We start from the raw sequence: 15,045 nt of genomic DNA, 5'->3' as shown, positions 1-15,045 counted from the left end.
TTCAACCCTGTTCCATTGGTCTGCAGTTCTGACTTTGTTCCAGTACCATGCTGTTTTAATTATTACTGCTTTGTAGTACAGTTTGAAGTTCGGGAGGTTGATTCCTCCCATCTTCTTTTTCCCAAGAATTGCTTTAGCTATTCGTGGGGGCTTATTGTTCCATATAAATTTCAAGAGTGTTTGCTCCATTTCTTTGAAGAATGTCATGGGTATCCTTATAGGGATTGCATTGAATTTATACAATGCTTTCGGTAGTATTGCCATTTTGACAATGTTAAGTCTCCCGACCCATGAGCAGGGGATATCTTTCCATTTCCTCATGTCCTCTTTTATTTCCTGAAGTAGCGTTTTGTAGTTTTCTTTGTACAGGTCCTTTACTTCCTTAGTTAAGCTGATTCCTAGGTACTTGATTTTCTGGGGCACAATTGTGAATGGGATTGTTTTTTTCATGTTGCTTTCTTCTCTCTCACTGCTTGCGTATAGGAAAGCCATGGATTTTTGGGTATTGATTTTATAACCTGCAACTTTACTATACGAGTCTATTGTTTCTAGGAGTTTTTTGGTGGAGGTTATTGGGTACTCTAAGTATAGTATCATATCATCTGCGAATAGTGAGAGCTTGATTTCTTCCTTTCCTACCTGAATGCCCTTAATATCTTTTTCCTGCCTAATCGCTATTGCAAGTATTTCCAGTACTATATTGAACAGCAGTGGAGAGAGTGGGCATCCCTGTCTCGTCCCTGATCTTAGAGGGAAGGCTCTCAGTTTTTCCCCATTGAGGATGATGCTTGCTGTAGGCTTGTGTTAGATGGCTTTAATTATGTTGAGGAAGGTCCCCTCTATACCCATTTTGGCTAGGGTTTTCATCATAAAGGGGTGCTGGATCTTATCAAATGCTTTCTCTGCATCTATTGATATGATCATATGCTTTTTATCTTTTCTTTTGTTGATATGGTGGATTATGTTGATTGATTTCCGAATGTTAAACCATCCTTGCATCCCTGGGATGAATCCTACTTGGTCATGGTGTATGATCTTTTTGATGAGTAGTTGGATTCTATTTGCTAGTAGTTTGTTGAGGATCTTTGCATCTGTGTTCATCAGGGATATCGGCCTGTAATTCTCTTTCTTTGTGGTATCTCTGTCTGCTTTTGGTATCAGTGTGATATTTGCTTCGTAGAAACTGTTAGGAAGTGTTTTTGATATTTCAATTTCGTGGAAAAGCTTAAAGAGCATCGGGAGTAAGTCCTCTTTAAAGATTTGGAAGAATTCACTAGTGAATCCATCCGGGCCAGGACTTTTGTGCTTGGGGAGACTTTTTATTACCATTTCAATTTCCTTGATGGTGATAGGTCTGTTCAGGTATTCCAGGTCTTCTTGGTTCAGCCTTGGGAGTCTGTAGGAGTCTAGGAATTTATCCATTTCCTCGAGGTTTTGATGTTCCGTGGCATAAAGCTTCTCAAAGCACTCCCTGAGGATCCTCTGAATTTCTGTGGTTTCTGTTGTAATGACCCCCTTTTCATTTCTGATTCGGTTTATTAGGGTTTTCTCTCTCCCTTTCTTTGTGAGTTTTGCTAGAGTCTTATCGATCTTGTTAATTTTCTCAAAAAACCAGCTTTTGGTTTCATTGATCTTTCGGATTGTTTTTTTGGTTTCCATCTCGTTAATCTCTGCTCTGAGTTTTATTATTTCCTTTCTCCTGTTCGGGTTGTGCTCCTTTTGTTGGTCCTTCTCCAAGCTCTTAAGCTGTGAGGTTAGGTTACTTATGTGTGCTCGCTCCTCCTTCCTGAGGAATGCTTGTAGAGCTATAAACTGTCCTCTTAACACAGCCTTTGCTGTGTCCCATAAGTTTTGGTAACTCGTGTTCTCATTTTCATTCGTTTCTAGTAATCTTTTGATTTCCTCTTAGATTTCCTGTCTAATCCACTCGTTGTTCAATAGTGCACTGTTTAATTTCCAGGTGTTTGATTTAGTTTTCTGTTTTTGTGTGTGATTTACTTCTAATTTCAGCGCATTATGGTCTGAGAAGATTGTTGATACAATCTCTACCTTCTTAATTTTATGGAGGCATGTTTTGTGGCTCAGCATGTGGTCTATCTTGGAGAATGTTCCATGTACGCTTGAGAAGAATGTGTATTCAGCTTTTTGTGGATGAAGTGTCCTGTATATATCTACTAAGTCCCTTTCTTCCATTGTTTCCCTCAACTGAAGTATGTCCTTGCTAAGCTTGAGTCTGGTTTATCTATCAAGAGGTGACAGAGCAGTGTTGAAGTCTCCCACTAGTATTGTGTTGCTATTGATGTCTTTTTCCAAATCTATGCGTAGTTGTTTTAAGTACTTTGCTGGTCTCTCATTAGGTGCATATACATTTATTATTGTAAGTTCTTCCTGTTGTACAGATCCTTTGATCAATAAGAAATGGCCTTCACTGTCTCTTATGACCTTCCTCACTCTGAAATCGATGTGGTCTGATATAAGGATGGCCACCCCAGCTTTTTTATGGGAGCTTTTTGCCTGTAGGATTGTTTTCCAGCCTTTGACTCTGAGTCTGTGTTTGCTTTGACTATTGAGATGCGTTTCTTGCAGGCAGCAGAATGTTGGGTTCAATTTTCTAATCCATCCTGCCACTCTATGTCTTTTAATTGGTGCGTTTAGCCCATTGACATTGAGAGAGATTATTGTTATGGGATTTTGTCCCATTGTTCTCTTAAAGTTTGGTGTATTTGAGGGGCCTTTCTTGCCTTAAAGTAGCCCATTTAGTTGTTCTTGTAACCATGGTTTTGAGTCTATGAAGTTCCTGAGCTGTTGTTTGTCTGTGAAACTATGTGTTGTTCCTTCTATTATGAATGAGAGACTTGCTGGGAAAAGTATTTTTGGGGAGGCATTTATTTCATTGAGTTTTTTTACTATGTCCCACCACTGTTTTCGGGCCATGAGGGTTTCATCAGAAAAATCATCTGTGAATTTTAAGGATGCTCCTTTGTAAGAGATTTCTTTCTTCGATCTTGCTGCTTTCAGAATTTTGTCTCTGTCTAAGGTTTTGGTCATTTTGATCAGAATGTGTCTTGGGGTATTTTTATTCGGATTTCTTCTAGCTGGTACCCTTCGGGCCTCCTGAATGTGGTCACAAGTTTTCTTTAGCTCTGGAAATGTTGTAGCAATGATTTCTTTGACAGTTTCTTCTTCATCGAGGTTTTCTTCCTGTCCCTCTGGGACTCCAATAATTCTTATGTTACCCCTCTTGGCTTCATCACGATCTTCTCTTGCCATCTGTTCCCGAATTGTGAGTCTCTTTTACATTTTCTGCTCTTTTCTGGATAGTCTCTGAACTTCATCTTCGAGCTCACTGATTCTGTTCTCAGCCGCTCTTATTCTGCTGCTGAGGCCTTCCACTGAGCTTTTCAATTCGCCTACGAGATTTTTCAGGTCTGACATTTCTGATTGCATTTTCCTCATTTCTGCCTTCAGATCCTCTTGTCTTCTATTGGCATTGTTTTCCATTGTTTCTTTTAATTCCCTAAGCATCGTAAGTAGCTCCCTTCTGAATTCCTTGTCAGAGAGGTTGTCTAACACTACAGTACTGTTGGTGTCATCTGGGCTAGACTCTTCAATATGAAAGTTTGATGGGCTTTTGCGTTGCTTTACCATTGTGAGAGGTGTGGTTTAGTCCTTCACGTTCACTGTTTCTATTCTGCTTGATATGCAGTGTGAGTTAAGATAGGCTTATGAGTTATTGGCTACTGTGTTTCTAGTGGTTGAGCTAAAATAGAGAAGTTTCCATCTAAGAAGTTAGCTTATGGTTCCCATGGGATATGTAGTGGGAAAATATTTCGCGGCCGCATTAGCGGCCGCGGCTCCGGAAAGAGTCCCTGCACTGGGCGAGGAGTTGGGAAGGTCTCCTGTTTGGAATCGGAGCCGGTCAGCTTTGTTGCCCAGAGCTGGGCCTCTGTGCCCGTCCCACGCAGATCAGGGGTTGAAAACCGGCTGTCTAGGGGCTGTTTCTAGCTGCGCGTGCCCAGAAAGGGACCCAGGCCCTTGGGGGCGGGCTGTACCTGTTGGAATTGGAGCCGTTCAGCTTTGTTGCCCAGAGCTGGGCCTCTGTGCCCGTCCCACGCAGATCAGGGGTTGAAAACCGGCTGTCTAGGGGCTGTTTCTAGCTGCGTGTGCCCAGAAAGGGACCCAGGCCCTTGGGGGCGGGCTGTACCTGTTGGAATGCTATTCATGATTTTTTATTTTAAAACAAATTAACAGACAAGAGAAAAACAGGTGAAACAATCTTTTATATTCACACTAAATGCACAAACATGAGGTATGCACAAACAAAACAAACAGACACACAAAATATCTTGGTTTTCAGCCTCAAATTCTCCCTACACTACATAACAGCTGTCAGCTACTACCTGAATGAAAATTGGCTGTCCCTGTAACGTTTCCAAGGATGTCATTAGAGAGGGTAAGAGCTGGGCACTGTATCTATACCATTGGTTTTCCTCAACTCCTCCACCAGGCAGCAGGCTTCTTCTTGAACACGATTCTCAATGCTTCTCTTCCCCATCCCAAAATTCCTCAGGGTCATGAGAGTGAAGTGCCTTATATCTTTCCATTTCTTTCCATTACTGATAACGATTCCTACCAGAAGAAATACAAAATAGAAGTGAAGACTTAAGCAAGAAGGAAGAAATGTTTAGGTGGCAGGTCCTTCAATTTTGATATCTGCCTTCCATCTTCTCCATCCTCATTAGTAATGCTACACACGAGTGCGTTCACACCTACTATTTCCATTAGCAACTCTTTCACCCATTGGGAAACTGCCTCTTGCAGAAAATTCTTCTCCAAAATTTATCAGGGCTTCCTTCACTGTTTCATATCCATGCAGAACCACGGTGGGTTTCATGCCCAAATACACAGTGAACACAGGGCCATAGACTTTTGAAAGCTGGGAAAGAAGATGCATATGATTGTCAAAGAAGACACTCCCACATACTCTGAAAAAATTTCTGAATTTAAAACATAAATATGAGTTACTGTAGTAGCTGCCACTTATGGATAACCAAAGCTATGTCAAACAATGGCCCAATAACAGTACATGGGTTATAATTAATAACCACACAAATTAACTATCAAATAAACCTGCAACAGTTTGATTTGCCTCACTTAATAAGGTTTATTTGCCCTACAAATAAGGAAACAAATCAGAAAATTCTCTCCTTAGTAACAGATCCTGAAGTGTGCTCTACTCATCCCAGTATAGTGTTGAGCTGACTGGGAACTGAGAGATCCTAGTTGCCTAAGCCTAACCAAAAATGACTAGTCCACGTCAGTCCACCCCTGACTGCTAGCAACATGCCTATAGATAGAAAGCACTCTGTGATGCTCCCAAAGTCCAGCCAGCTAGCAAACCATCTCTCATTATCTGCTGTATTCCATCCAGTCCCTTTAGGGCTTGTACTCTGTGACTGAAGCAAAGCTTCCTCCTAAAGCACTCTTCTTCACAAATTTTCAAGCCACACAGAGGCCTGTTTGACTGCAGCAGAACCGACTAGGGATTGTCACCATTAGATATTGAACTTCTGGTTGTTACTCAGGCCTCTTCATCTTGGTGCTCTGGAGCTTCACAATCTTGACCCCAAATCCCCTCCATCCTCATTAGGTCTAGCACAAATTAATGTACAACTTCCCCTGTAAATCCCTAAGTTTCAACTCTTAGTCTTTGCTTCTCAGGGATTCTGGGAAATTTGTATCCAGAGTGATAGCACAGAGGTAGGGCGTTTGCCTTGCAAGCAGCCAACATTGCTTACCCGAGTTCGATTCCTCTGCCCCTCTCGGAGAGCCCAGCAAGCCACCGAGAGTATCTTGCCTGCATGGCAAAGCCTGGCAAGCTACCTATGACGTATTCGATATGCCAAACACAGTAACAATTGTCACAATGGAGACGTTACTGGGCCCGCTCAAGCAAAAAGATGAACAACGGGAGGACAGTGACAGTGACAGTGACAGTCATATTTCAGGAAGCTTGAACTTGGTATGGAGCTAAAACAGTCTCTTATGACTGTGCACCCTTGTCATTTTTCAGATTTCCTCAAACTTCGGGTACAGGAGTATCCAGCCAAGGAGAGTAGAAACAAGAGCAGGAGGATTGGTCCATAATTGAAAGTCTACCTCAAGTGCTGAGGGGAAGAGAACAGTTGTGATAAAGAAGGGACCATTATAGCAATGGTTGTTGGAAGAGTTGACTCTGGATAGGAGATGTGTGTTGAAAATAGGTAAAGGACCAAACATGATGACTTCTCAGTATCTGTACTGCAAACCAGTTCAATTTCTGGTATCCCATACAGTAACTCAAGCACTTCTAGGAGTAATTCCCGAGTGAAGAACTAGGAGAAATTCCTGGACATCGCTGGTGTGGCCTTCAAACCAAAAAAAAATATTCATTATAACTTATTAACAAGAAAATGCAAATTAAATGACGATAAGTTACACCTCATAATAGTAAGAATGGCCTATATTAAAGAGAGTAGAAATAGTGTTAGCTGAAATGTGGTAGAAAAGGAGACCTTATTCATTATTTGTTGAGAATGTTGTCTGGGTCAACTCCTAATGAAAACAATAAGGAGACGACTCAAAAAATTAAAAGTAGGGCTCTCTTAGGACCTAGTGATTCCACTCCTTGGCATCCATCCTAAGAATGCAAAAACATAAATGAAAAAGATATCTACACACCTGTATTCATTGTAGCACTATTTAAGATATGGACACTGTCAATGATAGCAAAGCTACAGAACTGAGGTCATAAGGCAGTGGGAGGAAGAGTAAAGTAGGAATTAATTGAATAAACATAATGTAAGAACAGTGATTGAGGGTCTACTTCAGAGATGGTGGAGGTGCAGTAACTTTGTATACCATAAGCATAAATGTTAACACAATTATAATTATGTTACCTCAACTACAATAAAAATAGAGCTGTATCATCCAGCAATTTCATTCTTGGGTATTAAGGGTACAAAATGCAAATTAGAAGATAAATATATATATGCATATACACATATAAAAACACTTGTTATTTATCCCCAATGCAATAGCACTCAGCTACAAGAAGGAAAAAGGAAAAGAAATCCTATCTTTTTTCTACAACATAAATGAAACTGGTGTAGGTGATGTTAAGCAAGAAACTCAGGAGAAAGATATATACCAGAAGTTCTCACTCACACACGATATATAATGAAGCAAAAAGCAAGGAGCAAGAAGACAGACAACATCCAATATAATCAAAACCTTAGACCCTCCTGAAAGAATTGAGGATATTGGTACTTTGTGGGTAGGTATGGTGCATTAACAATGTAGTTCTAAAGCCAGGTATGCAGAACTTTGTGACTGAAAACTCTGGGTTCAACAGAATCTGGAATGGGGATCTTTCGTCCAAAGCTCCCTGCTTCTGGCAACTCAGCATTCAGCCCATAAGCTATCTCTGGCTGATGGCAGATAATTTCATTATTGGACACGATCCAGAGTTGCATGTCCTTCTCTCCTGAAGGAATCATTACTCCACACACACCATAACCATGCCCTTGGACCCCCTGCTCTAGGCTGTTTCATTCAGGGTGCCCTGGAGGGGCGCAGATGAGACCCTTCCCTGCCCCAAGGGACCCAGCCCCAACAGCTTAAAACCTCCAGAATTCAACCAGTGCGACTCTCACGGCCACTCTCCACATGCTCAGGACGACCTCATCCAGAGATGAATGTATTTCTGAACCACGCAGGGTATTTATGGCTGCACAATAACTCATACCTCAGGCTACCTATACTCCAAGAGTACCGCATCATATTTGATGGGATTTAAAGTAGGAGACAGCCAATCTTCGAGGGAAATATTTTTTAACAAATGTATATACACAAATATACATATATAGCATATATATGTATACATATATGCACACAAGATTCAAATTTTAGCAACATGCTAGTTATCTCTTAAATAAGGTATTAATGCCCCCTGGATGAACTACAACAATCTTCACTTTTCTTCCTCTAAGGAAACTTTTGTAGCATTTTCAGTGGTTTTTCAAAACAAACAATACAAAATAAATTATTTTGGTTCTGCTTTGGAGCAGGGGTTGGGGTTCAGGATGAAAACATCTGAGATACAGTGGTGGTAAGGTATAAAGGTGGTGGGATTGGTGTGTGAATATTAAATGTTAGCAAATATTGTGAACCACTTTATAAAATAAAAAATTTAAAAAAAACTAATGTAGTCCTAAATATAAGATTTTCACTCCTTTAACCAATGCTGCTCAATAAAACATACATTTCATATATAAACAAATAAATAAATAAATTCAGGTACTCTAATGCAGTATGCTTCAACTACCAGTCCCTGGGTGGGTGCTGGTCTGCAGGTATGAGGAGGTTGAAAATGTTCTAATTCCCAGGCTGATAAGCTGCGCCCCTCCAAATATAGAGACTAGTGTCATCACAGAGGTAATTTAGCACATGCAGCACCTCATGGAAGCACAATTTTTTCCAGCCAGAGTCTTCATATGGTACTGACAGAAATTCTTGTTAGCATTCATATGGAATTTTGTTACCAACATTGGGTCCTTCTGATGACTTCTTTCTTTTACTCATTCAAGCTACTCCTAGAGCAATTTCTTGAAATCAGGCCCAATTTGCCTCTTCAGAGTAAATCAATGTTCACTGTTATTCTTAGAAAAACACAGTTTCTATCGAAGAGGAATACGGCATACAATGTATAATCACAAAACACGTTCTTTTCCACTTATCCTGAACCAAAAATTATAGCAAGTGAATGAAACAAAAAACTTTTGTCATAGTAGTATAATCCATCAACGCAGTGTAATCCCATCAACGGCCAAGACCCAGAGACTATAAAACCAAGATCCCGGAAGAGAACAGAGCAGAGACTCCTGCCCCCGTGCCTGGCTGTCCTCGCAGGGGCCCCTTGGAGGGGAGTGGGTTGAGTTTCCCTCCCCGCCCCGACCAGGGCTCCGGCAGCCTAAGACCTCCAGAACCAGCCACCACCATGCTGAGACCACTCTCCACACGCATGAAGGTACTGGCAGAGGAACAAAGGCATGAGGGTTCTGGGGCTGAGATCTCCAAGCCTGCTCGGATCAGAGCTAAGCATCCTCCACCCAGATCTCCAGATATTCCAGTAGGCAGGGGTCACACCCACCAACTAGCCCCCTGGCGCCGTGTAATCCCATCAATGGCCAAGACCCAGAGACTATAAAACCCAGATCCTGGAAGCGTTAGTCTTATTATCTCATCCTTACTTTGGACAAACTGGCAGGCTATCGAATGTAACCTGCCCACACGGCAGAGTCTGGCAAACTCCCTGTGGCGTACCCAATATGCCAAATCCCAGTAACAATGATGGATCTCATTAACCTAACGCTGAAAGAGCCTTAAATATGGCACATTTTAAAAAATCTCAGGACTAGGATGAAGGAGACGTTACTGGGGCCTGCTCGAGGCAATCGACCAACAACAGGATGGTTGTGATCGTGATAGTAGTATATTGATTCTGTCATACTAAAGTCTAAATTTTTCTTTACCGACAAATATATAATTTCATTCTACTCTCCGTGATAATACATTGAAAATGGCAAAAGAAAGGTGAGTCATTTCAGGGAATAATTTTGCAGCAATTAATTTTAATAGTGTTCCAAGACTAGATATCATTTTCAAATTTGGGGCTAATTTATTTACCCATTACAAGTCACTGGAAGAGCATAAAAAATACTTACATTGTTCAGGGATTTTTTGATATCCTTAACATCCAACTGTAAGACATTTCCAATAATTGGGAGAGGAGTGGGGCCAGGAGGAAGATGTCTTTTCTGAGAACTCTGTTTCCAGAATGAAAGGAGGAGGCAACAGGAGATACAGAGCACCAGGAACACAAGTGGATCCATGGAAGCTTTCTCTACTTAAATAGCTGTTAACCTCAAACTGAACACTCCCCACCAAATCAATTTGTGCCTCTCAAGCTATAAAGAAACCAATTTGTTACATCCACTTTATACTCTCTCCTGCGTGGACTTTGATCTACTAGTACTGATAAAATGAAAATGTTCTTTAGTCCAGAGTTTATTCAAGCCAATCAATGAGTTCCCTAGGGTTTCTTGTGTCCTTGGACTGCCTGAAGGAACAGGTTAAATAATTTTTAATAAAGTGGTTCCAATATGTAGCTATGATTTACAAACACTAAAGTAAATAATTTAATATCAGAAGTGACTCACCCCTAGATTCATATTGGTTTGGAAATTATGACTTTGAAGATGAGTATATATTTATTATGTAAATCAGTAGGATGCTTTTCTGTAAATTGAACATTTTTATATTTTAAAATACTGTGAAAACAAAAACTAATACATAAAATACTTATTATAGCTAAACACCTTGCATGAGCAAATACTTATAAAGTAATTACCTAAGTAAATTTATATGCATTTTCCAGGAGATATTATCTCCTTTACACATACTCCTGAAAAAAAACTGAAAGATAAGAGATTGTAGTTTGTATTTTTAAATAAGCAAGGGGTAAACAGAAAGAACTAGTTGCCTTTCCTGTCCTTATTGCATGCCTAATATTTCTTAATTAGGAATTAAACTAAGATCTGCTTTCCATTAAAATAATTACAAAGACCACCAAATTAACTAGATTTTAACTATGATTCAGTGTTTCAAGATAAATTCAGATTTTTCCAAATGTGTCAGTTAATAATTACATAATTTGATTAAAATCAGGGTCAGAAAATTTTCTTCACATAACCTTTAAACTTGAGTGAGTACAATTTGATTTGGTATAACTTTTTTTTGTTTATTTTTTAAATTTTTATTACTGAGACACCATGAGGTACAGTTGTAGACTTACAAATTTTTGTGCTTGGGTTTCAATCATACAATGATGAAATAGCCATCCCTCCACCAGTGCCAATTTCCCACTGCCAGGGATCCCAGTATCCCTCCCACCTCCCACCCCCCATCCCACCCTGCCTCTGTGGAAGGGCATCCCCCTTTGTTCTCTCTCTCCTATTGGGTGTTGTGGTTTGCAAAAGACGCAATGGGTGGCAATCATGTTCGGTCTATAGTCTACTCTCAGCATGCTTCTCCCATCCTGGGAGGATCCTCTCAACACCCTTTATTTGGTGCTCCCCTCCCTATCTGAGCTCTCTTTCCCCCCCCGCATGTGTGGCTGGCCTCCAAGCCATGGAGTAAAATTCCCGGTACTAATCTCAGTCATTCTTGGGTGTTAGTCTCCTATTTTGTCACTTTACGTTCCCCAGATGAATGCAATCTTTCTATGTCTATCCCTCTCTTTCTGACTCATTTCGCTTAACATGATACTTTCCATGTAGTACCACTTGTATGTAAATTTCATGACTTCGTCTTTTCTAACAGCTACATCGTACTCCATTGCATAAATGTACCAAAGTTTTTTTGACCAGTCATCTGTTCTCAGACATTCAGGTTTTTTCCAGATTCTGGCTGTTGTACAGAGTGTTGCAATGAACAAACAAGTGCAGATGTCACTTCAACTATACTTTTTTGCCTCTCTTGGATATATTCCCAGGAGTGGTATTGCTGGGTCAAATGGGAGCTCAATATTTATTTGGTATAACTTTTAAAAGGACAAATATGTGTATTTTTCTTTCAAAATTTAGACTGTGATTTATAGCAAACAGTATAAATAATAACTTCAATCATACAATATTTTAACTCCATGCCAAGCACCAATGCTAGCATCCCTCCACCAACACCTCAAGGTCTCCCGTCACCCATTCCCTTGGCAAACTCATTTTTAAAATTTAGTATAGATTGTTTCACATATTTATAACTATTAATATTTATAGACTTGATGTACATAGTTACCTCACCTCACCAAAGTGTCCAAGACTGTAGACCAATTCTTTCATGTAATATCAGTATGCCTCATTGTTCCCCTCCCCACTTTATCTGGTATTCTTAGTTCTGTAATCCAGAGTCAAAGTTTTGCTGTCATTTGATACAGTCCATTTCCTCATCTATTTGTGCATATACCACAGATGATGTGGGAGTCTCCTGGTGGACAATTCCACAACAAAATTTACCACATCATATTCAATTAATGGTTTTGACTGACTGATGTCGCTGTTGTCCCAAAATTCCAAACATGATCAGACCACCACCTCCTGCAAAATTCTACTTTATAGAGTGGGGAAAAAGGGTTGCAGAGTTTAAGAAGAGAACTCCCAGAACGACCACCAACTGGGAGCTTTTTGGCACTATTGAGGCAACATGGGAAGATGCCGTTGTTGACAACACCCACCAGGAATACTACTGACTTATTCAGCACTTGCATGACTGCTTGAGGAATGCTGAGAGTGGGAAAGTCACAGACACCTGTCTTCAGAAACTCTCTAGCACATTCACCAATGTGGTTTGGCCTGAGCCTCAGGCAATCACAAGCTAACATCTGAGCTCACAAAGCTGCGCAGAGAAACGATAAAGGAAGATCTCAGAGAGAAGAGCAGCAGTGTTGGCCGATGTGGCAGAAGTCAAAGAAAGTATTCACAGTGCCCATCTGTCCTTTGCCAACTATAAGACCAAGATGACTGCCCTCCAACGTCCTGATGGATCTATCACATCTTCCAGAAGGGCAGCGGAGAAGATTATTCATGACTTCCTCTCAGATCTCTTCGATAGCCATGTCGACCTACCCACATACCAAATTGCATAGGATGGATATGTCATTCCCTGCATTTTCCCTTCTGGAATCCGATATGCCATTTCATCAGTAAAGAAGCGTACAGCTCCCAGTCCAGACAAGGTCAGATCCAAACACCTGAAGAATCTGCCACCAGTACTCGTTAATACACTGAATCAGCTCTTCACACGCTATCTGTCTGAATGCAAGGTTCCATCCCAATGAAAAACCAGCAGGACTGGTCTTTGTACAAGAAGAGAGACATCCATGACTTTGGCAACAATCACCCGATCTGCCTGTTGTCCATCATCTCCAAATTGTTCACTATATTCATCCTGAGTAGAATAGGCAGAACACTAGATGAAGGACAACCATGCGAGCAAGCTGGGTTTTGAAAGGGACTCAGCACTATCAATCATATCCACACGGGTAACCAAGCTTATTGAGGTTTCTCGGGAGTTCAAGATGCTGCTGTCTAACCTTCATTGATCTAAAGAAGGCCTTTGATTCTGTTGAGACAGAAGCACTCATAGAAGCCCTAGCGAAACAAGGTATTCAAACTCAGTACATCAGAATTTTCTGTGAGTTGTATTACAGATTCAACACCAGGATCTCACCATTCTACAAGGAAGTGATCATCGACGCAAAGAGAGGGGTTCGGCACGGTGATGCCATTTCACTGAAACCCTTCAGTGCCACCTTCGAGATCGTCATGCAATGACAGGAATGGGAAGGAATGGGAGTGAAGAAAGACAGTTGGCAACTATACCACCTCTGCTTCGCTGATGACATCGTTCTAATAACACCAAACATTAGTCAAGTGGCACAAATGCTGGCCCACTTTGACCGTGAGTGTGGAAAGGTTGGACTGCAGCTGAATCTCACAAAGACAATGTTCATTAGAAACGAACTTGTTGGGGGTATGGTGCTGCCAGCAGGTCAATCTGTACCTGTGAGGTGAGTGCATCAGCAGCCTGATGGCAACGCCAGACTTTTAGATATCCCAAAATTGCTTCTGTGCCTTTGGCCAGACCCCAAAAACTTGGGGCAAAGTTTACCAAGAAAGTAAACAGCCAAAAGTTAGGTATGTGGGACACACACCCACAAACCACCTTCTGCTCAGCTAAATAATTGGAGGCATGGCCTCTCTGGTTCCTGATCGAACTGCTTAAGGGATGATCCCAGAGTCTTAGAAACGAGTCTTGGAACCCAAAGGCTTTTGGCAGAAATATGTCCTGTTCCTGCAGTAGGTTTCTGGTGTTGGGCCACTCCAGGTGGGAATAGGTTTCATGCCTTGGCCTGTTGCCCCTGGCAGCCTGGTGACCACCATCCTCCAGAGGCCACTGGACAGTCACGTTTGGGCCTGCAGTGACAAGACACATGGTGCTTCACCACATGGGGGTGGAGCTGACTCTTTTTCCCCATCCCAACGAGACCCCAAGTCACCGCCTACAAACGGCCTCTCTGGCTCCTGATCAAGCTTATTAATAGCCATGATACCGGAGACTCAGAAACAAATCTTGAAACCCAGCAATTTTTGGCAGAAATGCATCTGGACTGCATATGAGGTGGCCGCCGGCTCAGAACTTAGTGGAAAGCCAGGTATGAGCCGGCGGTGATGGGGCAACTGCAGTCTCATGGGAAAGGGGGCAGTATTGGCTCGTCCTTCATGTCCTACCGAGGTTATGAGTTGCCCCCCACAAGCAGCTCTCTGGCATGGGTCCAGAGACAAAAGGACTTAATCCAGAACCCGGAAGGTTGTGGCAGAAAAGTGAATGGACCATGCGTTAAACTACGGCACCATGCCTCCCCAGGAGGGAAAAAGTGTTGTTCCCTTCTGCCTTTATCCCCCTTGGCAGCAAGGTGGCCGCCGCCTCAGAGCTTATAGGAAAGCCAGGTATGAGCTGGAGGTGAAGGGGTAACTGCAGTCTCATAGGAAGGGAGGCGGTATCAGCTCGTCCTTCACACCCTACCGAGGTCATGAGTTACCCCCCATGAGCGGCTCTCCGGCAGGGCCATAACCCCGGACACACAGAAACCAATCTCGTAATTATCTGGCTCTTTGCAGGAATCCAAAATCGTGGCCGCATGACATTATATGATTCTCATAACCAGCTATAGAAAACAAAATATTTCACAATGCCTTTTCAGCAATTCTGATTGTTTGGGGGAAAATTCTAAAAAATAATGGTGCATCTTTTGTCGAAATAATGAATGTAACCAATGTAGAGAAGAGTTAAGTAGAAATCATCTGCCTCACAGGCATTTGAAGAAGTGGGAGGGGGGTATACTGGGGTTCTTGGTGGTGAAAAATGAGTACTGGTTAAGGGAAAGGTGTT

The 15,045-nt window shown here is 41.7% G+C and overlaps 1 protein-coding gene across 1 annotated transcript in view; it reads right to left on the bottom strand.

Annotated features, from left to right (window-relative positions):
- Window positions 1-9,992, bottom strand: part of LOC130029594 (cytochrome P450 2C19-like) — a 29,783-nt gene extending 19,791 nt beyond the window's left edge. The window contains 3 exon segments of the mRNA XM_056120590.1: window positions 4,480-4,629; window positions 4,774-4,936; window positions 9,765-9,992. Coding sequence (XP_055976565.1) covers window positions 4,480-4,629; window positions 4,774-4,936; window positions 9,765-9,932 — 481 coding nt within the window. The 5' untranslated portion in view covers window positions 9,933-9,992.
- Window positions 9,993-15,045: the final 5,053 nt, after the last annotated feature.

This window comes from Sorex fumeus, unplaced genomic scaffold (genome assembly GCF_029834395.1).
Source record: "Sorex fumeus unplaced genomic scaffold, SorFum_2.1 ptg000043l, whole genome shotgun sequence".
Taxonomy (NCBI): domain Eukaryota; kingdom Metazoa; phylum Chordata; class Mammalia; order Eulipotyphla; family Soricidae; genus Sorex; species Sorex fumeus.
This window is presented reverse-complemented; position numbering and strand designations above follow the sequence as displayed.